This window comes from Schistocerca americana, chromosome 6 (genome assembly GCF_021461395.2).
Source record: "Schistocerca americana isolate TAMUIC-IGC-003095 chromosome 6, iqSchAmer2.1, whole genome shotgun sequence".
In the NCBI taxonomy this organism is placed as follows: Eukaryota; Metazoa; Arthropoda; class Insecta; order Orthoptera; family Acrididae; genus Schistocerca; species Schistocerca americana.
In genome coordinates, this window is record NC_060124.1 from 575,841,555 (window position 1) to 575,869,259 (window position 27,705).

The 27,705-nt window shown below is 37.3% G+C and overlaps 1 protein-coding gene and 1 long non-coding RNA gene across 4 annotated transcripts in view; one reads left to right on the forward strand and one right to left on the reverse strand.

Moving 5' to 3' along the window:
* Window positions 1-27,705, forward strand: part of LOC124619404 (protein croquemort-like) — a 145,521-nt gene that overhangs the window by 16,276 nt on the left and 101,540 nt on the right. For 2 of the 3 annotated variants that reach the window (XM_047145761.1, XM_047145763.1), the window contains exons 2-4: window positions 21,735-21,891; window positions 21,967-22,130; window positions 22,220-22,364. In XM_047145761.1, the coding sequence (XP_047001717.1) occupies window positions 21,763-21,891; window positions 21,967-22,130; window positions 22,220-22,364 (438 nt within the window). In that variant the 5' untranslated portion in view covers window positions 21,735-21,762. Of the gene's footprint in view, window positions 1-21,098; window positions 21,515-21,734; window positions 21,892-21,966; window positions 22,131-22,219; window positions 22,365-27,705 lie in introns of those variants that run through there. The other variant, XM_047145760.1, reaches the window with a different exon arrangement.
* On the reverse strand, window positions 19,809-21,025 carry LOC124619405. The gene is made up of 3 exons (XR_006980075.1): window positions 20,668-21,025; window positions 20,426-20,591; window positions 19,809-20,242 (listed from the first exon to the last, which is right to left on the reverse strand). It is a non-coding gene; the product is annotated as an uncharacterized LOC124619405 (long non-coding RNA).

The following is a 27,705-nucleotide window of genomic DNA, read 5'->3' on the forward strand; positions in this document are numbered from 1 at the left end:
ATCCTCGTTTTGCTTTTGTTGATGTTCATCTTATATCCTCCCTTCAAGACACCATCCATTCCGTTCAACTGCTCTTCCAAGTCCTTTGCTGTCTCTGACAGAATTACAATGTCATTGGCGAACTTCAAAGTTTTTATTTCTTCTCCATGGATTTTAATACCTACTCCAAATTTTTCTTTTGTTTCCTTTACTGCTTGCTCAATATAGAGATTGAATAACATCGGGGAGAGGCTACAACCCTGTCTTACTCCCTTCCCAACCACTGCTTCCCTTTCATCCCCCTCGACTCTTATAACTGCCATCTGGTTTCTGTATAAATTGTAAATAGCCTTTCGCTCCCTGTATTTTACCCCTGCCACCTTTAGAATTTGAAAGAGAGTATTCCAGTCAACATTGTCAAAAGCTTTCTCTAGGTCTACAAATGCTAGAAAAGTAGGTTTGCCTTTCCTTAATCTTTCTTCTAAGATAAGTCGTAAGGTCAGTATTGCCTCACGTGTTCCAGTATTTCTACGGAATCCAAACTGATCTTCCCCGAGGTCGGCTTCTACTAGTTTTTCCATTCGTCTGTAAAGAATTCGTGTTAGTACTTTGCAGCTGTGGCTTATTAAACTGATTGTTCGGTAATTTTCACATCTGTCAACACCTGCTTTCTTTGGGATTGGAATTATTATATTCTTCTTGAAGTCTGAGGGTATTTCGCCTGTTTCATACATCTTGCTCACCAGATGGTAGAGTTTTGTCAGGACTGGCTCTCCCAAGGCCATCAGTAGTTCCAATGCAATGTTGTCTACTCCGGGGGCCTTGTTTCGACTCAGGTCTTTCAGTGCTCTGTCAAACTCTTCACGCAGTATCGTATCTCTCATTTCATCTTCATCTACATCCTCTTCCATTTCCATAATATTGTCCTCAAGTGCATCGCCCTTGTATAGACTCTCTATATACTCCTTCCACTTTTCTGCTTTCCCTTCTTTGCTTAGAACTGGGTTTCCATCTGAGCTCTTGGTGTTCATACATGTGGTTCTCTTATCTCCAAAGGTCTCTTTAATTTTCCTGTAGGCAGTATCTATCTTACCCCTAGTGAGATAAGCCTCTACATCCTTACATTTGTCCTCTAGCCATCCCTGCTTAGCCATTTTGCACTTCCTGTCGATGTCATTTTTGAGACGTTTGTATTCCTTTTTGCCTGCTTCATTTACTGCATTTTTATATTTTCTCCTTTCATCAATTAAATTCAATATTTCTTCTGTTACCCAAGGATTTCTACTAACCCTCTTCTTTTTACCTACTTGATCGTCTGCTGCCTTCACTACTTCATCCCTCATTTCATCTTCATCTACATCCTCTTCCATTTCCATAATATTGTCCTCAAGTGCATCGCCCTTGTATAGACTCTCTATATACTCCTTCCACTTTTCTGCTTTCCCTTCTTTGCTTAGAACTGGGTTTCCATCTGAGCTCTTGGTGTTCATACATGTGGTTCTCTTATCTCCAAAGGTCTCTTTAATTTTCCTGTAGGCAGTATCTATCTTACCCCTAGTGAGATAAGCCTCTACATCCTTACATTTGTCCTCTAGCCATCCCTGCTTAGCCATTTTGCACTTCCTGTCGATGTCATTTTTGAGACGTTTGTATTCCTTTTTGCCTGCTTCATTTACTGCATTTTTATATTTTCTCCTTTCATCAATTAAATTCAATATTTCTTCTGTTACCCAAGGATTTCTACTAACCCTCTTCTTTTTACCTACTTGATCGTCTGCTGCCTTCACTACTTCATCCCTCAGAGCTACCCATTCTTCTTCTACTGTATTTCTTTCCCCCATTCCTTTCAATTGTTCCCTTATGCTCTCCCTGAAACTCTGTACAACCTCTGGTTCTTTCAGTTTATCCAGGTCCCATCTCCTTAAATTCCCACCTTTTTGCAGTTTCTTCAGTTTTAATCTACAGGTCATAACCAATAGATTGTGGTCAGAGTCCACATCTGCCCCTGGAAATGTCTTACAATTTAAAACCTGGTTCCTAAATCTCTGTCTTACCATTATATAATCTATCTGATACCTTTTAGTATCTCCAGGGTTCTTCCATGTATACAACCTTCTATCATGATTCTTAAACCAAGTGTTAGCTATGATTATGTTGTGCTCTGTGCAAAATTCTATCAGGCGGCTTCCTCTTTCATTTCTTAGCCCAATCCATATTCACCTACTACGTTTCCTTCTCTCCCTTTTCCTACACTCGAATTCCAGTCACCCATGACTATTAAATTTTCGTCTCCCTTCACTATCTGAATAATTTCTTTTATTTCGTCATACATTTCTTCAATTTCTTCGTCATCTGCAGAGCTAGTTGGCATATAAACTTGTACTACTGTAGTAGGTGTGGGCTTCGTATCTATCTTGGCCACAATAATGCGTTCACTATGCTGTTTGTAGTAGCTTACCCGCATTCCTATTTTCCTATTCATTATTAAACCTACTCCTGCATTACCCCTATTTGACTTTGTGTTTATAACCCTGTAGTCACCTGACCAAAAGTCTTGTTCCTCCTGCCATCGAACTTCACTAATTCCCACTATATCTAACTTTAACCTATCCATTTACCTTTTTAAATTTTCTAACCTACCTGCCCGATTAAGGGATCTGACATTCCACGCTCCGATCCGTAGAACGCCAGTTTTCTTTCTCCTGATAACGACATCCTCTTGAGTAGTCCCCGCCCGGAGATCCGAATGGGGGACTATTTTACCTCCGGAATATTTTACCCAAGAGGACGCCATCATCATTTAATCATACTGTAAAGCTGCATGCCCTCGGGAAAAATTACGGCCGTAGTTTCCCTTTGCTTTCAGCCGTTCGCAGTACCAGCAGAGCAAGGCCGTTTTGGTTATTGTTACAAGGCCAGATCAGTCAATCATCCAGACTGTTGCCCTTGCAACTACTGAAAAGGCTGCTGCCCCTCTTCAGGAACCACACGTTTGTCTGGCCTCTCAACAGATACCCCTCCGTTGTGGTTGTACCTATGGTACGGCTATCTGTATCGCTGAGGCACGCAAGCCTCCCCACCAACGGCAAGGTCCATGGTTCATGGGGGGGTAGTCGAGATATTACTGTGCAAATGAGTGGATTCATTCATTTCTTAGTAACTGCATGCAGCAAGTAAGCATAAGGGATGTAGAACTAAGATCACAAACAGTTGGATGAATGCTCACTCACCTATAGGGTTCCTCAAGGATCAGTAATGAGACTGAAGTCTGCCTCTTGCAATACTGTTGAGTAACATTGTCTGCTCATTCATTTCATATAGTCTGAGGTATCTGTTTGCATGATTGATTTCAGCTGCAATTCATTAATATTTTCACCAAAGATAAAAACTTCTTCAACTTTTGTGAGATACATGAATTTACATTTTGCTACATTTACAGCATGTTGCGAATCTTTGAACAAGGGTAAAACCTTGTATTTATCTGCCAGGGTATTTGTGGATTTATGTTGTGATGATACATCTGCAATGGGTTAATTCAGATTTAATACCAGGAATAACACATTGTGTGTAACAGAATTTTCCATAGAGAATATATATTCATCCTTACTATATTCTTCCAGAAAATGGAATTGGCAAAAACCATTTGGAAATGAGAGTGAAATTGACTGTTTTCTACCAAACAATAGAATAATTGCACAGAATGTGACAGATGTAAATCGCTTTTGAATTTGAAGGTTTCAAGTACCCTGAGGATGCAGATTAAAAGGAATTAAGGAAAGATGGAAAGAAACAGGCTCAGAAACGTATATTATGAGAATATATTTAAGAATAATGAAAGATACCAGATCAAATTAAGTAACAAGACCATCATTTTGAAGTTTATTATTACACAAAAGGGGCAAATGTTTAGTTATGCAAAAGGCAGAAGATGCTGCATGTAAAAATTATACAAAAGAAAAGACAGATGGAACAAAACAGATATAAAAGAGAAGGTGAAAGTTTAAAGTAATCAACGACAGGAACATGAAAGCATATGCAGAACTCATCAAAACTATTTGACAATATCACAGAAATTATGAGAAAATACAATGACAATTTGCCAAGAGAAAAACTGAGGACAATAAGGAAATTACAAAAAATCTTACCTTCTGTAACAAGCATATTTCTTTACTTGATATGACACACAGTATATAGTGTGCAAACATTCTAAGATTTCTTTAAATGTTTATATTGTTCAGTATTGAAAATAATGACATTTGATTACAAGTGGTGTACACTCACTAAAAGATAAGATTTTGCCTTTTTCCTATTTTATTGTTTTTGATTGTTTCTCTTTCTGCATCTTTATTGTATTTTCTTAAAATCTTGTAGAAGACACTCTGGACCAGTTCTGTATAATTTAACATGGTCTGTCAGTCCTATTATCATTTGGTTGAGACTGCTTCATTCCACTTGAGACACTTTGATTTTTATTTCTTCATGCCAACTACATCTTTTGCTGTTTGAAGTTTTTTGTTGAATAATTACTAATGAGAAGATGCATTCAGGAGGATAGTGATTCAAATCCCTGACCAGTCACACAGATTAAGTTTTCTGTGGTTTCCTTGACTCACTTAAGCGTCAGTGATTCTTCTAAAAAGGACATGGCTAATTTCTTTCTCATCCTTTCTTCGTCATTTAGAGATTAAACCCTAATCTTTCTTCACTCCTTTTTTGTTGAGTAGCTCCCTATTTAGTATATGTATACAAATCCTTCATCTTCCAAGACACTGAACTTGTTCTGCTATACTACTACCACCACTTAAAGAGAAGGCTGTAGGATGCTTGTGTGATGTCACAAATACTGGGCCAGATCTGCAAAAGCTCTAAACAGACAGAGTTGAAGAGCAAGTTCTACAATATTTAACAAATGATTTAACATAATCTTTTTGATAAAAAAATAGTTTCTACTACTTTCAGCTTCATAAAGAAATGCTCATTTTGTTCAGTCATATTTCACATGTAAACACACAATTCGAAAACATTGCAATGAAAAATAGTGGTCGCTATGAATTTGCGTTTGGTGCATTTTAGACTATATGTTGCTGTGTATGAAATGTAGATATGATTTTAAATTCTTCTTTAAACTTGGTAGGGGATCAATATCTGCCTCCAGTCTCAAGAAAATGGATTTTATGTAGCACTTTCACTCACTATCATTCACTCCTGACTGCAAGTGTGCAGGAATGAAATCTTCATAGCATGCCTCATACCTCATAAACTATTTAAGATATCTAAATAAGATTTTGACAAATGCTTGCACTTAAGAGGCAAGCATTTCACCATATGCTTAACATGTGGAACTTACTTATCTAGGGATATATAGCAGAAGCTATAGTTTTTATCTTATTTTCGTCAAACTAAAACTGTAATTTTTAAGAGTCATCGACAGCTAATGAAAAGAGAATTTGTTAGTATGAAAAACACCAAAGTTATTTTATTATGTTACTATAAACCGTCACAATGAAACTTACCAAGGGCTTTTGTTTCTACATTTCAGTTATCTTTGATACATTAAAAAATACAGAAAACAGCATACCATCTCTCCATTCCTATCACTGTAAAGAGTGAGAGAATGAATCTTAGTACTACAAATATCTCTTAATTCACCAGTGATACTGACTTTGGCGAATAGCTGATAAGATTCTGCAAGTTGTCAATGTTTTCATGGCTTCAGAAGTACAAAAGACCTTTATTGGGTCAGTTATAGTTCGCAACAAAAATGCAGAATTGTTCTATTAGTAAAAAAAAGTTTGACATCTGTTTATCTGTGGTTAACATGGGTATGAAAATATGATAGTCATTAGTTTATGACTCAATTGAGACAATTCAGAAGGTTAAAATAGATTATATATAATCACCACATCAAAATGATATTAAGGTGAAGATGTTCACCACCTAACTGCAAATAAGCATAGGAAAAAAAAAGATTGTTCCCTGCAAATTACTTTCACATTTCTCAGGGGAAGAACAGGTCGAAAATCCTTTGGCAAGTTTAGTCTCACGTTTGACTATTGAAAATACAGTGGGTTCCAGGATTCTACCAAAACTGTATCAGTATTTATGATTTATTTTTGTCTGAAATGTTAATCTTTTTTCATAGGAAGAAGAGTCATTAGTTATGAGTAATGGCTACATTTCTCTTGTTGACAGGTTTAAATTTGCCATAACAAAGTATAATTTGCACAAACTCAGCTTCCAGTAGCTATTGCAATAGAATCCTGTAACCAACACATTTGGCGACCAGAGAAGTCAACAGCTTCTGACAAACTTCATTGTGTCAGTTTACAGTAACATAAGACAAGAAATTTCATGTTTTTCATACTAGCAAATTCTGTTTCACTAGCTGGCAATGACTATTAAAAAATTACAGAACTGGTTTGACAGAAATATATTAAATTCTGTAGCTTCTGCTATACAATAATAGATAAAAAAGTTCAATATGTTAATAACATAGCAAACGACTCTCCGCTTTGTGTGATGTTATTTGCGAAAATCTCGTTCTAATATCCATAATGGTTTACGAGATATTAGGCATGTTATGTATATTTCAATTCTTGCACAAGAGCGATCAGGAGTGAACACAATACATCACTACATCTCGAGAGTGGAGGCAGATATTAATCCCCTCCTAAACACAAAGAAAAAATCAAAGTTTAGCGACATTTTATACACTTCATATATGATCTAATATGCACAAAACTCAGATTCACGGCAATCCCTAATTCTCAATGCAACGTTTTCGAATTCTGTGCTTATATGTGAAATATTACAATAACTATGACCATTAATGAAGTGATGGTCACTTTCCCAAGAAGCTGGCGTGTAAAACCACAAGTAACATAGAAACCAATTTTGTTATTCAATAGACCCGTAAAATCATTTGAGAAAGATTGCTGGGCATGTGCATCAATCTGTCAGTGCTGCACCTACTCCATGTGACATCACATAAGTGTGCTTCAGTTCTTTCTTTAGATGGTAGTGGTTGTAACCCATTCTTAAATGAATTCTTATAATCTACTTCTCTGATTTTCTGTTTAAAAATTTGTTTATTTGCAACTTTACATCTACTTTTACTTTCCTTCTGATGGGTCTGCAATTATTTGTAGTTTTACAGTCGTTAAGAACTTTCACATTCGGTACAATTTGTTTATTATTCCATAAAAATGGTCAGTTTCATTTTTTGTTGCATTTTATCCTTTATATGTTTTCTTGACTCATGATTCCTATTGCCAAAATCACTTTGAAAGATCATGTGAATGGAAGCTGAAGATAATGGGAGAACATGAAGACACTTTAGCTGTGACTTGGAGTGTGTACTATGTAGACATACTTTAAATTTGATAAGTAATTAAATTATGATTGCCATTGTGGTCACTGTGAATGTTAAATGAGTCAGGAATTGTGAAAACAGTCATGTATAATAAACACGATGAGTTTCAAGTATAAATTCTGTTGTAGGTTACATGAATGAATTTCATACAATATCTTTTGTTTATTTATAAAACAACTATTGCTTTTTTTTTAGATTGCTTCGCTACCTGTAATTTTTTTCATTTTCTTGTTTACAATACAGCATATACCTGAAGTTTATTGCTGCTCCATTACTGTGCAGTAAAGTGCATGACATTACTTCGAACTAATAGTAGTAGTACTAGCAGTAGCAGCAGCAGCTTTATTCATCTGTAGATCGCTTGTTTGAAGGATATAGGACATGTCAAACTATTTACATGTTTAGACCAATTTAAAATAAGCTCATTCATATACATACACATTTACAGACTTTTCGTTAGAGACAATAATTAGATTTACTCCTGGTATACAATACTTTTTGTACAAATAACTTATTAAATAATGTAATGTCACACTATTCACTCATATCTCACTATCAGTCACTGCACACACTATACACACATTGTTTCATAACAATTCATCACTACACACACAAGCCAACACACACTGGTGATCTCTAGGCCATTTTGTGTAATGCAACTTCCCATTTGCTATCCTGTAAAACTGATTCAGCATCTCTCTGTATGGAGTGAGATGTTAAGCTCAGAAAGAGGAAGGCATGTTAGTATTGTGCTATGCATAGCTTGGGGGTATGTATTTCTAGAAAGGGAAAAAAGAAGAAAAAACATAGTGTGATGGTGTTATGTGGAATGTTGGATGTTTTGTAATCATCATTATTATTATTTATTTGTATAACATTTCTTTAGCAAATCACTACTCTGTTTATCTAAGTAATCCTTCAGTGTATAAAATGTATTGCATAACAGGTACATTTTAGCTGCCTTTTAAATAAGTGTATTTTTGCAATTTCTTTAATCTCTTTTGGTAATTTATTGTACAGTTTTATTACTTGGTAGAAAATGCTGTTTTGAGTTTTATGTTTATTTTTTCTTGGTAAATGTAAGTTGAGTCTATCTCTTGTTGCATGGTCATGGACAGAGCTGTTTGTGCAGTTAATTACCAATGTCATTCTTGATGTGTCCAACTGATTGGTAAATGTATTCACATGGGGCAGTTAAAATCCCCAATGTTTTGAACATACTTTTGCAAAGAGCTCAAGTACCATTTTTGTTATTATTCTTATGGCTCTTTTTTGGAGTTTAAAAATTGTGTTCATATTTTGTGCCTTTGTTCCCCAAAAAAGAATGCCATAGCTAAAAGCTCAGTGTATATATGAATAATATGTAACTAAAAGACACTGCATGTTACACACTGATGATAGGATTCTAAGGGCATAACATGCTGATGACATTCTGTTTGCAAGTACCTTTGTGTGTCCACTCCACTTCAACTGAGAATCAATATTCATTCCTAGACATTTTGCATTTGTTACACAGTCTATAGAGGTGCCATCTAAATTTAATTTAACATTGTCATTTTTCCTCTTCAAACTGAAATTCATGGCATTAGTTTTCTTTATGTTCAATGTCACTTTATTACTTATTGACCAAATATAAACTTCCTTGAGAGTTTCATTTGCTTTCTCTGGAAGGAGTTCTTTTGTTTTCTCGGTGACTATAATATTGCTGTATCTGCAAAGAGTATTTTTTTTCACCATGAGTAACACTTCTGGGAAAGTCATTGATGTATATCAGGAATAGTATTGGTCCTAATATGCTACCTTGCAGAACCCCTGTATTAATGCATTTTTGTTCTGATAAGTGTTTTACAAAATATTTAGACAGTATTTGCAGTATGTGTTATTTCTATTCTTTGTGCCCTATCTGCTAGGTATGATCGAAACCAGTCATTAACTACCCCTCTTATTCCTAATGCCTTATTCCTAATTATTAGAATCTTGTGGTCGACTGTATCAAAGGCCTTAGAAAGGTCGAAAAATATGCCTGTGACACACTCATCTTTATCAAGAGCATCAAATACATCTTTTGTGAATTCTACTGTGGCTGACCCCTCATTTTTGCCACTTCAGAAACCAAGCTGTGATTCGCTTAAAAGATTGTATTTATTCAGATAATTCATTAATCTGTCTTTCATAATTGCTTCCATTATTTTTGAGAATGGTAACAACAGGGAAATGGGCTGTTAATTTTCTATGTCTTCTTCATTACCTTTCTTAAAAAAGGTACAACTGTTGCCTGTTCTATCTTCTCTGGAAATGTCCCTGATGTGAAGCATTCATTTATTATATTTGTTAAGGGGCCTTGTGTAATCGCTATGCATTGTTTCAGTACACACATTGGTATTTCATCTAATCCTACCGACTTTTATTTTTTAGTTTTTGAACAGTTTTATTGACTTCATTCTCTGTGGTTGGAAGTAACATCATTGTATTTAGTGCAACATTATTTACAGGTGTTATGTTTGTTTTGGGGAATTTTTGCTGTAACTTCTCTGCAATACTTGAAAAATGCTCGTTTACATAGTTTGCTAAGTCTTATGAATCATTTATTACTGTATTTCCTTCCCTTAGCAGTATGTTATTCTGCTTTTGTTTGCTTCTCCCTATTTCCTTTTTTGTAACATCCCAGACTGCTTTGCTTTTATTCTCTATATTATATCTTATTTTGTCATTAAACGACTTTTTTGCAGGAATCATCACCTTCCTGTAGCTCTTTTTTATCTATGTTATTCGTTTATTTTCCGCTGTTCTGGTTACACTGATACTGCCCATCTGACGTCATTTTAATTCCTCTTCCAATTCAGCTAACCTATCTTTGTAGCCTAGAATTTCGCAGTTTATTTCTTCTATTTAAAAAGTAGCAGAAGCAGTTGTGTCATTGTCTATTTAACTAAACTTCTTGCAGAAAGATGTACGTGCAGAAGTTGCTAAGTATGTCCTGTGGACTGAAGTGAATGCTTGAGTCTCTCAGTAAACTGCTTACAATATTCTTTTTCCCACAGAAATATTAACATCCCAAGAACTGAACCTGTCACAACACTACCCATGGTATTGCAGCCTGCCAGGAATGATAGAGTTTTGTGAGACTGCTCACAGCTGTCTCAGCCCAAATCTGAATGCTTCTGAATCAGCTCCTGCGATCAATACTATCAGTTTTCATGATGAATACATGCCAGTCAATTTCATTATCGAGCAGTCAGTCTTTCTGTCATTTGTCATACATTTAGTTGATAGAGTAGCACTGTCTACAATGTTATTTGGTGAGCAACTATCCATAAAGTAATTACTCCAGACGTTTATCTTAGGATCTACTTTGGTTAGTTCACTTAATATCCATACATATCAAATTAAGGGCTACCTGTCAGTAGTAGTAGAGTCACCTTTAGTCTATCATTATAAGACGATAATAAGGTATAAGAAACATTTCAAAAATAAAATAATACAACATATCTGTGATAAATTTTTATTTTGTGCAGTGTAAGACTGTGACTGACTTTCAGGCAAAAGATACACGCAGAGGGATAAAAATAGTCTGGAGGCTTATTGTAAACAAAATAGGTATTTCAAAAAGAAGTTTCTGATTTATCTGAGAATTCAAATTTATGATCAGTGGATATTGGTGGCTATGCATTGAGATTATCAGACATTGATTTCTAATACAAAAACAATTCATAAAATGAGGGCTTATTTGTGAGCAATTACTAGGTGAAACAGAAAATCAAATTGGTCAGGGAACAGACTGGAATAGATGATGTAATTATGCCTATAATGAAAATTATATGGAAGTGAGCAGGGTATCTAATCAGGAGAATGAACATCATATGGACCAAGAAAGGTTTTTGTTGATCCCAACAGATAAGAGAAGACAGAAACGATCACTTAATGGAAGGCTTGTAGATGACAGAAAACATATAGGAGCAACATGGACGTGTATAACTGAAGAACGAAGTGCATGGAGAGGTCTGTAGGAAGCTTTTATCCAGATGTAAACATCAAATGGATATTAATGATAATTCTAATGAATAATTCCTCAGACGTAGCTGTGTAACTTGTAAAACGTTTGAGACACAGGCTCATGTTATCCATCATCAGGAAAGTACTGCAATAATTCTACTACACTTCCCTGTAGCAAACTGAAAATTATTTTTATGTTTGTTGATGATAGTTCTACTAAGATAAGGCGCAGCTTTGTGTTCTTCATGAAGTAGGAATTTGGGTTAAATATTACTTATCGTTGCAACTTCCTTAGTAGCTGGTCCTTCAAATCAGGCAGTAATTGTTTCAGTGAATTTGATTCGAAGCCAAAACTTATACATGGCTAAACTAAATTGAAAGGAAGCTGAAGAAACTCGTTCAGTGCAACCTGGTTATTTCTTAGAAGGTTGTTTATTCAGGACTTTGTAACTTATTAGTACACTGTAAGACAAAAAAAATCTGAATATGGTGCAAACCAGTGAATGTGATGTATTTGAATGCATAAACAAATGATTACAACTGTAGAAAAATTGGATGATTCATTCAAGAGAAATAGCTTCACAAATTGAGCAAGTCAATAACGCATTGGTCCATATCTGATCCTTACACAAGCAATTATATAGCTTGGTATTGATTGATAGAGTTGTTCGATGTTCTCCTGTCCAGTTGGCATGTTAGATGGTTAAAATCACGAGATGGTCAGAGGGCCCTTCTCATAATTCTCTAAACCTTCTCAGTTCGGAAGACATCCTGAGAATGTACTTGCCAAGGTAGGTTTTGAGAGGCATGAAGACATGCAGTAGAAATTCTCACTGTGTGTGAACAGGCATTATATTGCTGAAATGTAAGTTCAGGATGGCTTGCAATGAAGGGCAATAAAATGGGGAGCAGAATATCGTCAATGTAGTGCTGAGCTGTAAGGGTGCCGCAGTTGACAACCAAAGGGGTCCTGCTATGAAAAGAAATGGAACCCATACCATCACTCATAGTCGTCAGGCCGTATGGCAGGTGACAGTCAAGTTGGTACCACACCACTGTCTGAGGCATCTCCACACATGTCTTCGTCATGGAGTCTCATTGACTGAAGTAGAATTGTCATCAGTGATGAGTCCCGCTTCAAACTGAGTCCCAGTGACTAGCGAAGATGTGTCTGGAGATGCCCTGGACAGCGATGGGAACCATCCTGAGTGTTGCCCGCCATAAGGCATGGCAACCAGGAGTGACAGTGCAGGGTGCCATAAGTTTTCACAGCAGGACTTCTTTGGTTGTCATCCACAGCACCCTTACAGTACAGTGGTATATCGACGATATTCCATGTTCCGTTTTCTTGCCTTTCATGCCAAGCCACACAGTGCTTACATTTCAGCAAGCTATTACCCACCTGCATAAGGCGAGATTCCACTACTTGTATTCATGCTTGCCCAACCCTGCCTTGGCCAGCAAGATCACCAGAATTTCCCCAATTGAGAATGTATGGAGCATTATGGGCATTTCCTTCCAACCAACTTCCGATTTTGACAATATAACACACCAGTTAGACAGAATTTGGCACAATATCCCACAGGAGGATATCCAACCTCTATGTCAATCAATACGAAGCTGCCTAACTCTTTGTGTAAGGGCCAGAGGTGGCCCAACGCCTTATTGACTTGCTCAAGTTGCAAAATTTGTTTTCTGGTGAGTCCTGCGTCGTATGACAAATTATTAATTTTGATATGTGCTAAAATAGAGAAGTAAAATACCTTAGTGAGAGATGTAATAGCAGTCGACGAGACATATAGAGTAATTATGAGATTCTGGCAACAGACGGGTCATTAGAATGCTCAAAGTTTAGTTTTGTAATATCAGCAAACATAACTAGTAAAGTTCTATGAAGACCTGTGAAGCAGTTACATCTTCCTTGCAAGGATATGTTCAGGCAATTAATGTAAATTTTTGTTTTTGTTTTGTTAATTTGGTGAAGTAGACATGCATTTCGCAGACGTCTTTCTAGTCATTGGAGACATATGATGTATTTTTCGAATTTTTCCCAAACTGTTATGTAATTTGCCAACTTACTTTCTAAATAAAAAAATATGCAGTTTCATAGAGAATCTTCTGTTGACCATCTTAAAGCATATAGTCGATCATCACCAGAATTATGTTGTGTGACTCAGAATGCACATGCAGATCACTGATGTATATCAGGAAAAGAAAATGTCCCATTACTGTAGGTGATTGGGTATTTTTCTGGACAGATATTCTGATACTATAATGCATGCAAAATGCTGTGGCCAGCAGATACGCAGTAGGCAGGGCACAAGTGGGGAAAGCACAGTGGTTTGAGCTGTGGGCAGGTGCTGTAGGGCAATTGCCAAGTGCTCGAGGGAAAGTGCCATTCTAAACTGAAGCCTATGCTCACATTTTTTGTAAATATTAAGCAGGGCCCCTTCACGCCTATATTTGCGTGGTGACCATTCAAAAATATCTGTCACCTCTTCTTTGGTTAGTATCTAAAAAGAATTCCATCGAAAATGCAGTGATTTATTTTCGCCTGGTTTGCTAATCGTTTGTAACTTTCAGAGAAGTGTCATGAGTGGGGAATTTTGAGTAAAAGCTACACATTTCTCTTGTTGCCATGTTAAAATTTGCTTCTTTTGCCAAAACTCAGCGGAGTTTACACAGTCTCATTTCACTGTCATGTTGTGCAGACACAATTGCGAGAGTATTCTGAAACAGTGGTTTATTAAATTTATTAAGTGAGGTTATGGGGAAAAGTAAGGTCAGCACCTCATGAAAAAGCATGTCATCGGTACGAAATAAACATGTAGTGACTTGTTTCAAAACCTACAGCATTTCTCGTTTCACCAGTTATCGATTAACCTTAAAAATTACTTCTTTCATTAGAAAAGTCTGTAGTTAGTGGAATAAAATGGCATATAATGAAGTTTTGCATAGTGACCATGCGACAATATACTCTCCTCTTTGTGTGCTATCATTTGCCAAAATCTGATTTTGATATCTCAAACCGTTTACGAAATATGAGAAACATTATAGATATTTCATTCTGGCTTTATCGCTGGCACCGTGCGATCGCAAATGAGTGCGCAATGTTAGATCTATTTTCTCATGTTTCATAATATTGTTGAACATATGAGGCCCCTGAAAATTTGTGGCAGATTGTGACTAAAAGCCAGATTTACAACTCATGATAAGCGCTACATTGTTATTACAGGTAGGCTACTTCCATGGCCTCTGAAGGTTGTGGTGGTGCAGAGACTCTCGATAAAAACAGATGCTAAAGAGGCGCCTCACACATTCAGTAATACCGTTGTGCATTGCAAGACTCATTGGAAAAGAACTTATGTACTCTTTTGGTTCTGTTGTTTCGATTTGTCAGTAAATTAACTTACTGAATAGACACCATGGTACTGTAGGATTTCTCTTACAGACCTTTCAAACTTTAATATTCAGTACACATTTCATATCATTTGGCAACTTACAGAAATATTTCATTCCCAAATAGCATTTACCTTTCTGACACCCACTTCCATGGGCTGGGAGTTAATGCAAGTTACTTTTTAATGTAGTGCTGCGATTATATAAGACGTAATTGTTTCTAACACTATTGCCATTTCGAACTAAATTTTTATATAAATTAGTATGTCAACAATAAATATGCCTGGTACCACTTTTAGAGTATCAAATACTCATTCACATGACTGTTTAGCCCTGCTCCATGTAATAACCTTAATCGTTTTTTTTTTCTGTTTGTGTGTGAGTGTCCTGAAGGTCCCCACACCTGTCTGTGAATTTCCCTATAATATGAGTCTGTATTTTAAATGTGCATTACAATGTTTTTAATACACAGACATTAGAGCCTGTACATTTATGGATCTTTTTAGAGCCTGTACTCTTCTCAACATTTATGTGTTCAATATGTTTGTCCCATTTTAGGTCACTTTGAATCCAAATTCCAAGAAATTTTGTTTTCCTGTTGTTTGTTATAAGCTGATTCATTGCGTACAATTTACCTAGTTGGTTTGTAATGCAGTTTATTTAATGTTGAATATCTTCATGTTTTGCTGCTTTTACTAATATTGCTGTGTCACCAGCGAACAGAATCATGTTGTGTGACTCAGCAAGCACATCCAGATCATTGCTATATATCAGGAAAAGAAATTGTCCCATTACTGACTCTTGAGGTAACCTGTAGGTGATTGGGCATTCTTCTGACAAGTATTCTGAGACTACTTGTGGTTCTTCATCTACATGTCTAATGGTCACTTTTCTCTTGCAATCACTGAGAAATGAATGAATGCATTTATTTGCTAATCCCCTAGTGCCCTATTCAAGGTTGTTTAGAAGAGTTGTGTAGCTAAGTATCTTTAGTTAAGTCTGAAAATATACCTGCTGTTTGCACACTTTTCATCTTTAACTTTTAAAGCAGTGGTTGTAGATTCATATACTGATGTCAGTAGATTTCTTACTTTGAAAACAGTGTTGAGACTGGCTAATACTCCATTTTGGCTTTATTAACTTGTTCTACATAATTTTTCCAATACTTTTAAAAAACAGGATGTTTTTGTAATGGGCCTATAGTTTATCATTTTATTTTAGTCACCACCTTTGGATATTGGTATAACTTTCGGCGTTTTTAGCTGATCGCAAAATGCTTGAATCTAATGAGCAGTTACCTCTCACTTGAGAGGTCAATAATATTTTGGAGGGAGAGCTGTAAGATTCTGCTGGGTATGCGATCAATTCCTGCTGAATGTGTTGTTTTTAGATCTGTAACAGCTTTGACTATTTCCTCCTTGCTTACATGATCCACAAACAATGCCAATTGCCGGCCGCGGTGGTCTAGCGGTTCTAGGTGCGCAGTCCGGAACCACGCGACTGCTATGGTCGCAGGTCCGAATCCTGCCTCGGGCATGGATGTGTGTGATGCCCTTAGGTTAGTTAGGTTTAAGTAGTTCTAAGTTCTAGAGGACTGATGACCACAGATGTTAAGTCCCATAGTGCTCACAAGGGAACCTCCCCATCGCACCCCCCTCAGATTTAGTTATAAGTTGGCGCAGTGGATAGGCCTTGATAAACTGAACACAGATCAATTGAGAAAACAGGAAGAAGTTGTGTGGAACTGTGAAAAAATAAGCAAAATATACAATCTGAGTAGTCCATGGGCGACATAAGCATCATAATGGATAATGTGAGCTTAGGAGCACCGTGGTCCCGTGGTAGCGTGAGCAGCTGCAGAACGAGAGGTCCTTGGTTCAAGTCTTCCCTCGAGTGAAAATTTTACTTTCTTTATTTTTGTATAGTTATTATCTGTTCGTTCGTTCATTGACATCTCTGTTCACTGTAATAAGTTTAGTGTCTGTTTTTTGCGACTGCATCGCAAAACCGTGCGATTAGTAGATGAAAGGACGTGCCTCTCCAATGGGAACAGAAAACATTTGATCGCAAGGTCATAGGTCAACCGATTCCTCTACAGGAAAACACATCTGATATATTCTATACGACACTGGTGACGGCATGTGCGTCACATGACAGGAATATGTTGTCGACCCACCTAACTTGTACACTTGGCAAATGGGTAAAAAGATTCTTCTACCTTGCCCGATTTAGGTTTTCTTATGGATGTGATAATCACTCCCAAAAAAGTGATGAAAACATAAGAGTTTGTCACATAAACTGAAAATAACAAATTAAAATTTTCACCTGAAGCAAGATTTGAACCAAGGACCTTCCGTTCCGCAGCTGCTCACATTACCACGAGACCATGGCACTCCTGCGTTGCCATTGTCCTTAATGTTGCATATCTTGCATTGAACTACTCAGTTTGTATATTTTGCTTATTTTTTCACAGTTCCACACAACTTCTTCCTGTTTTCGCAATTGATATGTGTTCAGTTTTTCAAGGCCTATCCACTGTGCCAACTTATAACTAAATCTGAGGGGGGTGGGATGGGGAGGTTCCCTTGTCAGAACCATTTGAACAATGCCAATTTACAGCCTTTGACTTTGTATTCTGTTGGTTGCTGACCTCCTACAAAATTATTTTCTGTTAAATTTTCATGCCATTCCAGTAAAGTAGCTTTTGTGGATATATGTGCTGTTTCACTTGGTTTTGTAATAGTTTTTCTGTCATGTAACAAGACAACATTCTAATTGGTTTTCTTATTTTTGCCTGTTTTCTTTTTTATGATGTCTCACATAGCTTTTACTTTACTTGTAGAATTTTTATAGGCCTATCACTGTGCATTCTTTTTTCTGTTTTATGACTTTTTGTAAAATATTTGTGCATGTTTTGCAGTGAGTATATCTGCTGTGACATCATTTTCATTGCAGATTTCGTGTAGTTCTTTTTTTTCTGGCAAGAATTCCAAATCCTTTTGTAACCCAGCCATTGGTTCTTACACTGTTTCTGAGAATTGTCATTTTAATAGAGAAGGCTGTATGAAAATGCTGTATCAGTTTTTCTAGAAATATACTGAATTTTGTATCCAGACTGCATTCATAGACAGTGGACCAATCTTCAATGTGCGGTAATGAGTTAAAGTGGTTTGTGCTTTCCTGTCTCTCCGTCCAAACAGGCCTTGGAAGCCCAACGATACCGACCTTCCGCCGTGTCATCCTCAGCCCACAGACGTCATTGGATGTGGATATGGAGCGGCAAGTGGTCAGCACACCTCAGTCCCGGCCGTATGTCAGTTTATGAGACCGGAGCTACTACTCCTCAATCAAGTAGCTCCTCAGTTTCCCTCACAAGGGCTGAGTGGACCCTGCTTGCCAAGAACGCTCGGCAGACTGGATGGTCACCCATTCAAGTGCTAGCCCAGCCTGGTAGTGCTTAACTTCTGTGATCTGACAGGAACTGGTGTTACCACTGTGGCAAGGCCGTTGGTGCTTTCCTGTCTGAAGATCCTAAATTTGACCTTAAGTATGTTGTTGTTTGACTGTCTTCCATCAATGGTGGTGGTCATTTTAAAGCTTTGTGGTCACTGAATCCCATACAGAATACTTTTGAGAGCACTGAAATTTTTTTTTATCAGTCAGCATTTGATCCAAGGCTGTTTGGTTGGTGTGATTCTCATTGCAAGGTTTACTGTAACATTAAGATTACTTGATTTGATGAGCTTGACTCGAGCAGCTCTCTATTTACATTTACTGAGAAAGTCTAACTATAAGATCACATCCTCTCGTACTTTATTTAAGAAGCAGTCCATTTTTTTTAAATACCTCAAACTTTCCTAATGGGGAATGGTTCACTGAGGATATTACGAAATTTAATTCTGAAAACTTTATCACTGCCATCTCAAAGTCTTTCTCACAATTCTGGTGGGTAATATAACTTATATGAGTAACTTCTAGAATGTCCAAGGCGAATATGGCTACTCCCCCACAGTGATTATCCAACTGACAATAGTAGTCATTCACAGGAACATTTTGTAGGTAGACAAATTTTATTAAGATCTCGTTAAGCCAGTGCTCTGAAAGACACATTACAGAAATATCTTCTAATTCATGTATTGTTAGTAAATTTAAATCTTCAGCTTTATTACATAGGGAGTGAACATGTTGGAAAAAGGTCTTCATTACTGAATTTGTAGGGATATCTACAGTATCACACACCTTCAGTTTAAATGCTACTCATTTGAAATTGTTGTTGCTGCTGCTTTGGCAATAAAAAATCGATCAGGTGATTTGATTGCCTCATGTTCCTTCTAAATGAGCGTGTTTAACTGTCTCCTGCTGCTGGGTGATTGGTGCTGATGCTAAGAGTTGTTGTAGTAGCTGTTGGTGTTGCTGCTTGTGAGGTTCTTAGAGAGTCTGTTGAAGTTTCTTCTGATGACAGTGGTTGTTTTCATAGAGATTGCAAGTCTTGCAACTGCTTTAGATTTTTCAGTTACTGGGACAACTTTTGGACAAACGTACTAGACTCACAGTTGCATTGACTGACATCTTGAAATCTTCTTTCTTCTATATAGTCTGTCTGGTCCAGGTAATGTAAAACCATATCGTCAACTAGCATTTTTGTCAGTGTTATTGATATTGTGGCGTCGCTTCAGTATAATGAAAGTTGACAAACTAGTATTGTCAACACTAGTGTGCTGATGGCACCACGTAGAGAGAAGGCCAAACAACGGTACTGTGACTTCATAGCCAAACAGTGATCGTAATATAAAGCAGCTAACACCAAAATAATTGTGTGTCTTGTAAAATTAGCGAGTTCTGAGTTGATAGTTGAATGAGATCAGTTAACAGAGAAAACATGTATAGATCTTCATATGGAAATGAGGCAAAAACAATCAAGAATGCGTAACTCTGATTAATTTCGTGCATAACATATACAATGTGATTAGCACATTTATAAACAAGGCTGCTATCGTCTTTGAAAAAATGCGTCATTTTCAACCATATGGACTGTTAGGAAAATGGAGAATTTCTAAAAGTACAGTAGTTGTTTAGTAAAACATTCACAAATTTCCAAATAATATTTTCATACAAAAACACTGAGGTGTGCACATCATAGTCAGTTGCATTCACACCATTTTCTGTGACAAGAACTTTGTTTAACGAAACTCATTTTGAACAGACCTCCACTTTCAAATGATTACCAATCACTACATAGTGGAAACTCACAGATAGATCGATACTCCCAAGAATAATTCACTATTCTTCCACTATTTTCACCGAATTCTTCTGGAAAGATATTGCGTTTGTTTTATGTTTCAGTTCCTCAAGGTTTTTATGTGAAATTCTTTTTAAATACTCATTATGGCTGGAAACACTAATCTTCAGGCTTTCCAACAATACTGCTTCCTCCCTCCAACGTTATCCTTTTCTCTTGCGGTCGCTCTTCTGGGTTTCCTGCAGCTGAAGATAGGTAGGCTGGAGAGATAGAAAAAAAGCCTGCAGGTCATTTGAATCAAGCTATGATTTCCCGCAACACACCTCAAAAATGAGCAACGAACTACATTAGTCATAATATATTCAAGCCAAGTGATACGGCAGACAATAATACACCACAAAGTAAAATATGCATTACTAAACTACCTTCAGAATAAAACTTACTACTGAATAATTAGTAACTACGATATCCTGATATGGAATTGAATGGAGCCTCGTATGTCTTATTAGATCGTCGTTAGTAAATTTGAAGACATGAACTTTGTTTTCTGCTGTGTAATTTCCATTATATTTTGGTACGCAACAGTTCACAGCCGTAATGAAGCTGAAACTGCATAAAAGTATATTATATTGCATTAAACTCACGCAAACACAACTTAGTAACACGCAATATGATTTCTGTGTACTTAAATGAATGACTTTCGCCGCTTCTTGTTGACGTCACTACGTCGAGTTCTCGCAGTTGTTCGGCCTTTCCATGCAAGCCCCTTTCAGCTGTCATTACATGTTAATTCTATTGCCAGTTCAGCCTATTTGAACGGTTTGCTGTGATATCTTTTCGTTTCATTGCATCTTCATTTATGTAATTCTCATCGATACGTTCGTTTCATTTCAGTGCATTTAGTGCTGTCACTGCATGTTAAATACATTGCAAGTTTAGCCTATGTGAACGGGCTGCATTGATATCTTTTCATTTTATTGCATCTTCATTTATGTCATTCTAATCGACACGTTTATTTCATTGCACTGCATTTAATACGTTTCGTCCTTATGATAACTTTCTAATCGATGCTGGACTGTATAGAAATCGATCTAAAGATCGAAAGCTGTTGACATTTTATGGACGTTGGGCCCTAGCATGTGATGCGATTGTTAGATAATAGATAATAGATGGTGATATCAGTGCTGTTGTGGTGGTACAAGCTTTGCAGGGAAAGAGTGCATGGAATGTAGAAAAACATGAAAATGTAATCGACTATCTCGTACCGCCCGTGAAAAGTTGCAAATTGTGATTCTAAAAACAAAATCATTGTTGACGCCCGAAATAAATCGGTTTGAATGCTAAGATTCCTGTTCCTTTTTATTGATCGTGTTTAGAGTGCTGTCTTTGTTAATACCGTGTGATTTGTCGAGAAGTGCTTCTGTAGTTTCAGCCCAAAGTAGTAATGTGAAATAATTGATTGCTCCAGAGCCCAGCATTTAATAAACGAAAATGCATGTTGACGTGAGATAGCATTGGGGAACTGCTGCCTGGTAAGTAGTAGGACTCAACGAGAGCTGTTTTATAGTAAGATACCAGTCTCTGTTGTGCCAGGGAACGGGTGTCCATCCATTGCCAGGTACAGTTAGCTGTGTTAATATAGGCCTAACTATAAGAAACTACACAAACGCCCACAGTTTTCAGAATTATTAGGCCTAAATATAAATATGTATCCGTTTTTTAGCACTAATAATGAATCATTTCTTGTTTCAGGAAATAAAGCCATTTAAATTACAAAAACATGGGTTGCTGCTCGTGCACAGTGAAAACAAAAAAAATTTTGGTGTTTGGCATTGGAGGAGGCCTTTTAGTCGTAGGACTTTTTATTGGTGGCTTCATGAACATGATAGTTGACAGTGTTCTGAGTTCTGTAAGTATTCTATGCAAATGCAGAAACTGCTAGCTGTTGCAGAGAGTATGTTTTCACCATTATTTTTCCCCATAGGCAATGGTTCTAAGGGAAGGTTCCTTGACTTATGATAAGTGGATAAAATTGCCAGTAGATTTGTATATGGAGTTCTATATGTTCAATGTAACCAATTCTGAGGAATATGCAAAGAATCAATCCATTAAACCAATACTAAAAGAAATTGGACCTTATGTATTCAGGTAGGTTCTGAACATGGCTTGCAGGTATCTTTTATAATGTATAAGCTGGTTAATGTTTTGGTGAATTATGACATTTCAAATATTTTCAGGGAGTATCACGGAAGGAATATTTTAGGCTGGAATGACAATAATGGTACCATAACATTTCAGAATATCAGAACTTGGCAGTTTGCTCCAGAGCTTTCTGATGGACTTGAGAATGATTTGATTATGACAATAAATGCTGTTCCTGCAGTAAGTGAAAATTTTGCTCTGTTTAGTGTACTAATTTTAATAAAAAAAAAGTACCAACTGGGCATTTCTCTTCTGATTCGACGAAAAACAAAAATTAAAGGAAAATGAATTGCGATTAGTAAATGTGCACCAGTGGACTGTTACTGTAGTTGATGAGTATGGTGACTCTGCCAGTGGTACCATCTCTCACAATCCTGGAGGATTTAGTCAAATTAAATTACATTGCCATATAGCTAATTTTATCAAAAATAGCCTCTGAACATGACCCTAATAATAAAATGTCATTTACTAATAGACAGTTTACATTATGCTAAACATTGTTGTGCTGCAACCGCTGCTCCCTCGAGACCAAATCCATAGTTGATGACACTTCCTGTACTAGCCTTATCATGTGAAAGTCTCTTCACCTGTTTGTAACAGCTTCAACATACATCCATATGAGTCTTGGCTTCCCTGTGAAGGCCCTCCTGCCCCCTCCCTCCCCTCCTCCCAGTACCTCCCCCTATTATCAAACTGTTTATTCCTTAATGGCTGAGTATAGGTCTATCAATCAGTTTGTTGTTTTAGTAAGGTGTGCCATAAATTCCCCTCAGATATGATTCAGTATCTCATTAGTTAAGAAAAGGGAAATAGTCTGAATCCTTCAGTTACTACATATTAATTCCTTAGTTTCGGTTTCGTTGGTGAATGTGAAGCCAAACTGTACTGTTTTGCTGTTCCATGATTATGTGCAGAACTGTTTGGGACCAAGTTATTAGTGTGTTTCTGAAATGCACAGCAGGCTTATAGTTGAATGTATTTAATATAGTAATGAGATCTGGTTTTTAAAGATTCCGATGCAACCACTTGCCGTTATTATCCTTACGACCCTTTTCTGCAGTCTGTAAATTGTCTCCTGTCATGCCAAGTGCATGCGAGAGTATACCTGGAGGAAAGTAGCCTAAATCATCACAAGCCACTGGCTGTTACACACTGACCCTATGGACTTAACACGTGGATGACCTTCTCATCGCCAATATCTTCGTGTTTTTGTTAAAGTTGCAGATAGGCACAACTGCACACACATGACCAACATCCAGGATTTTCCATTGTTTGTTTGGCCATATGGAAGTATCAGATTTCACTTTTCTGCTTTGACACACAACAGTCAGTATGGCGGAAACAGCTACTTTCAGCATATCCAATATGTAACTACATACACAAATTGGTAAGCATGTCTCACACAAAAAAAAACCCTGAATGATTAAAAAAAAAAATTACAGCAGTCTACTACACTAACAAAAACCACAGGGATGAGATATTTCCCTTGACCTGTTGTCAATACCAAAAACCAACATCCACAATTGCGAAAAATGTAATCGGACATTTCCCTTGACTTATACAGTGCAACTGCAACTTTTGATACTGAGTGATTAACACATACAACTACGAAAAATGGAATCGGACATTTTACTTGACCTATATAGTGCAACTGCAGCTGTCAGTACCAAAAACCCAACACCTGCAACTATGAAGAATAGGACCCAAACCCTAACGTCTCAACAGCCCAAAAATGACATCACTACATCAAATAAAACACAGTCAACCTACCATAAACACACAAAACATCACAGATACTATAAAATAAACACCAAATAAAAATTACTTACAGAATGCAGTGATGTGATCTAGGTTGTCTCCCCCCCCCCCCTTTACACACAAAAAGAACACACAACAAAAAAAAAGCTCCTAAACACACTTAAGCAAACCCCAAACCACGCACATCACACATCCCTGAAAAAACCGACAACAAATAAAAAACACAAAATTAACCAAAATCAGTCAAGCCTTACAAAACGACAAAACTGCCACCAACTGGTCCTCTACAACATAATCATCAAACAGTCCCACCACCCATAAACCACCCCATTAACTTCACAACCAGTACCCCCTCTGCCCCAAACATTAATGCAAACACAACCCCCATAACTCATCACCCTCGACCTGTGCGTCCTACCCACAGCCCTCATAAAATGTGAAAAATACAATTATCCCCAGGGATGCTCATCTGCCAGCAGTACTCATCTAAATGAGATTTAACAACTAAAAGCTCATAACCTCACTTTCCCAAACCCATGTAGACAAAAATCCATCAGAAACTATATAGTTCCCCTCAATATATTCTTGATTAAAATGCACCAATTTCCCATTACTATGGCCCTCCAAAGCCGTAAAAACACAATCAGCATACCCAACACCTGAAATAACAGCTCCCCATACCCACAAACCAATCTGGAAACTGCCCCTCCCATACTTCATCGTATCGAACTGAGACTCATCAATATGAACAACCACACCTGGCCTATCCAACTTCTCTCTATAATTAGCATACTCAGAACAAACCTCTCGACAGAAAGAAAGCCAGTCCAACATCATTCTCTCACTCGCACCAGTCTCATGTAGACAAAAAATAAATTGATATTATGAAATTTGTCATTCTTTGTTGGGCTAGGAATTTTTCGACCCTGCTCCCCTCGTATTCAATCTTTTAACTAAAACCACTCTTTATTGTGTCAGCTGACTGAGCTATCCAGTCATTCTTTTGAGTGAAACCAGTCTGTAGTACTTTCATCAGTTGAACGAAAGTAGTGGCATACAACCAGGGCACACACATCTCCAGAGGCTATCTCTACCTCGGAGTTATGTGAAGACACCGTGATATACACCAAAGTTAAAATAATATCAGACGATGGAAAGACCTGGTAGGAATATCAACTATGTAGCTCCAGGCAGGAGTATCAACAATGTAGGAAAAGATAGATTGCTACTTACTATAAAGAAGACACATGAAGTTAACAGACATGCACAGTTAAGACACTTAAGTACAACTTTTGGCTGCAGGTTTCATCAGTAAAGGACACACGCGCGCGCTTGCGCCAACTCCAGCAACTCAGGTTGGAATGCATTCTGTCTCTCTTTTACTGATGAAGGCTGTGACCAAAAGCTTTATGTAAGTGCCTTTTAATTGTGCCGGTCTGCAACATGTTTTCTTTACAGTAAGTGGCAATCTGTCTTTTCCCACGTTGTTGAAGTTAAAATAAAGAGTTATACATATCAGTTTAATTATGTACTCAATAGACTACTTCTTTTCATCAGTTAAAATTGATTATTGTATTGCTGTGGTTCAGGATGCAAACTAACATATAACTAATTGAATTGATGTATTGTTAGGGGTACAAAGTTGAGCATTAAAGTTCCCTTAAGTATACGTGAAGAAGAAAGGAACAAATTGAGCAAATGTTTGCATTTCATTTTACCATAAAGGTGTGATGATGTCCATTAAATAAAAATTGAATTTAGCCATGTCAGATTGTGTGTGCGTTCCATGTGATCCATGTAGTGAAATCTCTCAGACCCAGAGTCTGTGTGAAAACATTGCTATAAGAGACATATTCATCAAAGACTTGTCATTAGATTTTCTCACATTGAGTGAAACTACTCACATCCGGACAGTGAGTGAAAAATGTACATGCAGGTGACGTGGCCGCAGAGACCTTTCTCATTTAACCGAAAAAACTAAAAAAACTGACTGAAGAACAAAACGACTGGTCAGTCAGTTGTCAAAACTATTCATGTAACAGGTTTGTTTGCGTGGTCATCTGCCGCAGCAAGCACAGAATTACTTGTTTTGTAAGTAAAACTGCCTTTTCTTGCTGCAGCTTAATTTATTTTTGCCAGACACGTTTAGCCTTTTTCTTGCTCTAAGGCACTTTCAGTGAGCTCTATAATGATACAGTTATGTTGTTTTTAGATTATCAAACCGTTCACTTTGCATTTTCTTATGTAAATAAGTAATTACTTAATATAATGGAAGGAAACATTCCACGTGGGAAAAATTATATATAAAAACAAAGATGAGGTGACTTACCGAACAAAAGCGCTGGCAGGTCGATAGACACACAAACAAACACAAACATACACACAAAATTCAAGCTTTCGCAACAAACTGTTGCCTCATCAGGAAAGAGGGAAGGAGAGGGGAAGACGAAAGGAAGTGGGTTTTAAGGGGGAGGGTAAGGAGTCATTCCAATCCCGGGAGCGGAAAGACTTACCTTAGGGGGAAAAAAGGACAGGTATACACTCGCACACACGCACATATCCATCCACACATACAGACACAAGCAGACATATTTAAAGATTACTTAATTTGCTGGGCTCTGCACTTCGTCTCATCTGGTCTGGAGATCACACTACCACTTTATTTCCGAAACATAACCACAATTTTGTGTTCCTAACTTTCTCACACTGTTCACCGTGTTTCTCCTTTTTTGTGGTGTACTGTTGTTCTTTTTGCCACTAGTTATAGCTATTTGTTCGAACAATGATTTTAAAAATGTGAACATCGTCGGGCGCTGATAACCTCGTTGTTGTGCGCCCTAAAACACTAATCATCATCATCATCATTGTGAACATCGTAACTTCTTTATGTATTTCCTCCTTTTTGTTTTGTTTACCTGTATGTTGCCAACCTAACAAACAAAGTATACGTTTAAAACTAACTAGTGAGAGAGGGGGGGGGGGGTGCTTTGAGTTGTAGAGCATTCAATATGAATGTAATAGCTGTAACTCTTCAGGCTTTCCCGGCGATCTAATGACATCTCGGGTTGTCGGGTGTTCTGCCTGATATCAGCGCCATACTTGCATGATATTTAGGTCACGTAGCTCGTAACCTTCATCAGGTGCGACGTGAGACATCGCAGGTCGCACCTGATGAAGGTTAAGAGCTACGTGACCGAAATATCGTGCAAGTATGGCGCTGATATCCGGCAGAACACCCGACAGCCCAATGTAATAGCTGTTTTGGTTGCAATGTTCTGTGGAGTAGTTCATGGACAAGTGAGTGAAAAGTGTTGGGTGATATTGTTATTATGATAATGATAATATTAGTCTTCTTTAGGAACGTTATTCCATTATTTTATCTATAAGTGTAAACAGTGAATTGTTTGGCATGTGTACTCGATCATTCAACAGGGGTTTTCTTTCTGCTTTGGTTTTCTCTACGTGGTAATTTCCCCTGCATGGTTAAGTGTTTTTTTTATTGTTGATTCTAATTGTTTTTGCTTCTCCAGTGGTTGGTTTGCACGGTTATGTTCTCTTAGGTGTTCTGCTAATGTGAAGTGGTTTGTCCCATACTTTCAGACTCTCATGTGTTCTTTGTGTCTGACATCAAACTTTCTACCAGTTTGTCGTATGCACCTCGCTTCAAAAGTGATACACAGTAGTTGATATATACCTGCTTTCTGGTATTTGTGTCTGTTTTTTGTAAGTTTTGGGGCATATTTTTATACAAAACCCTCTCTTG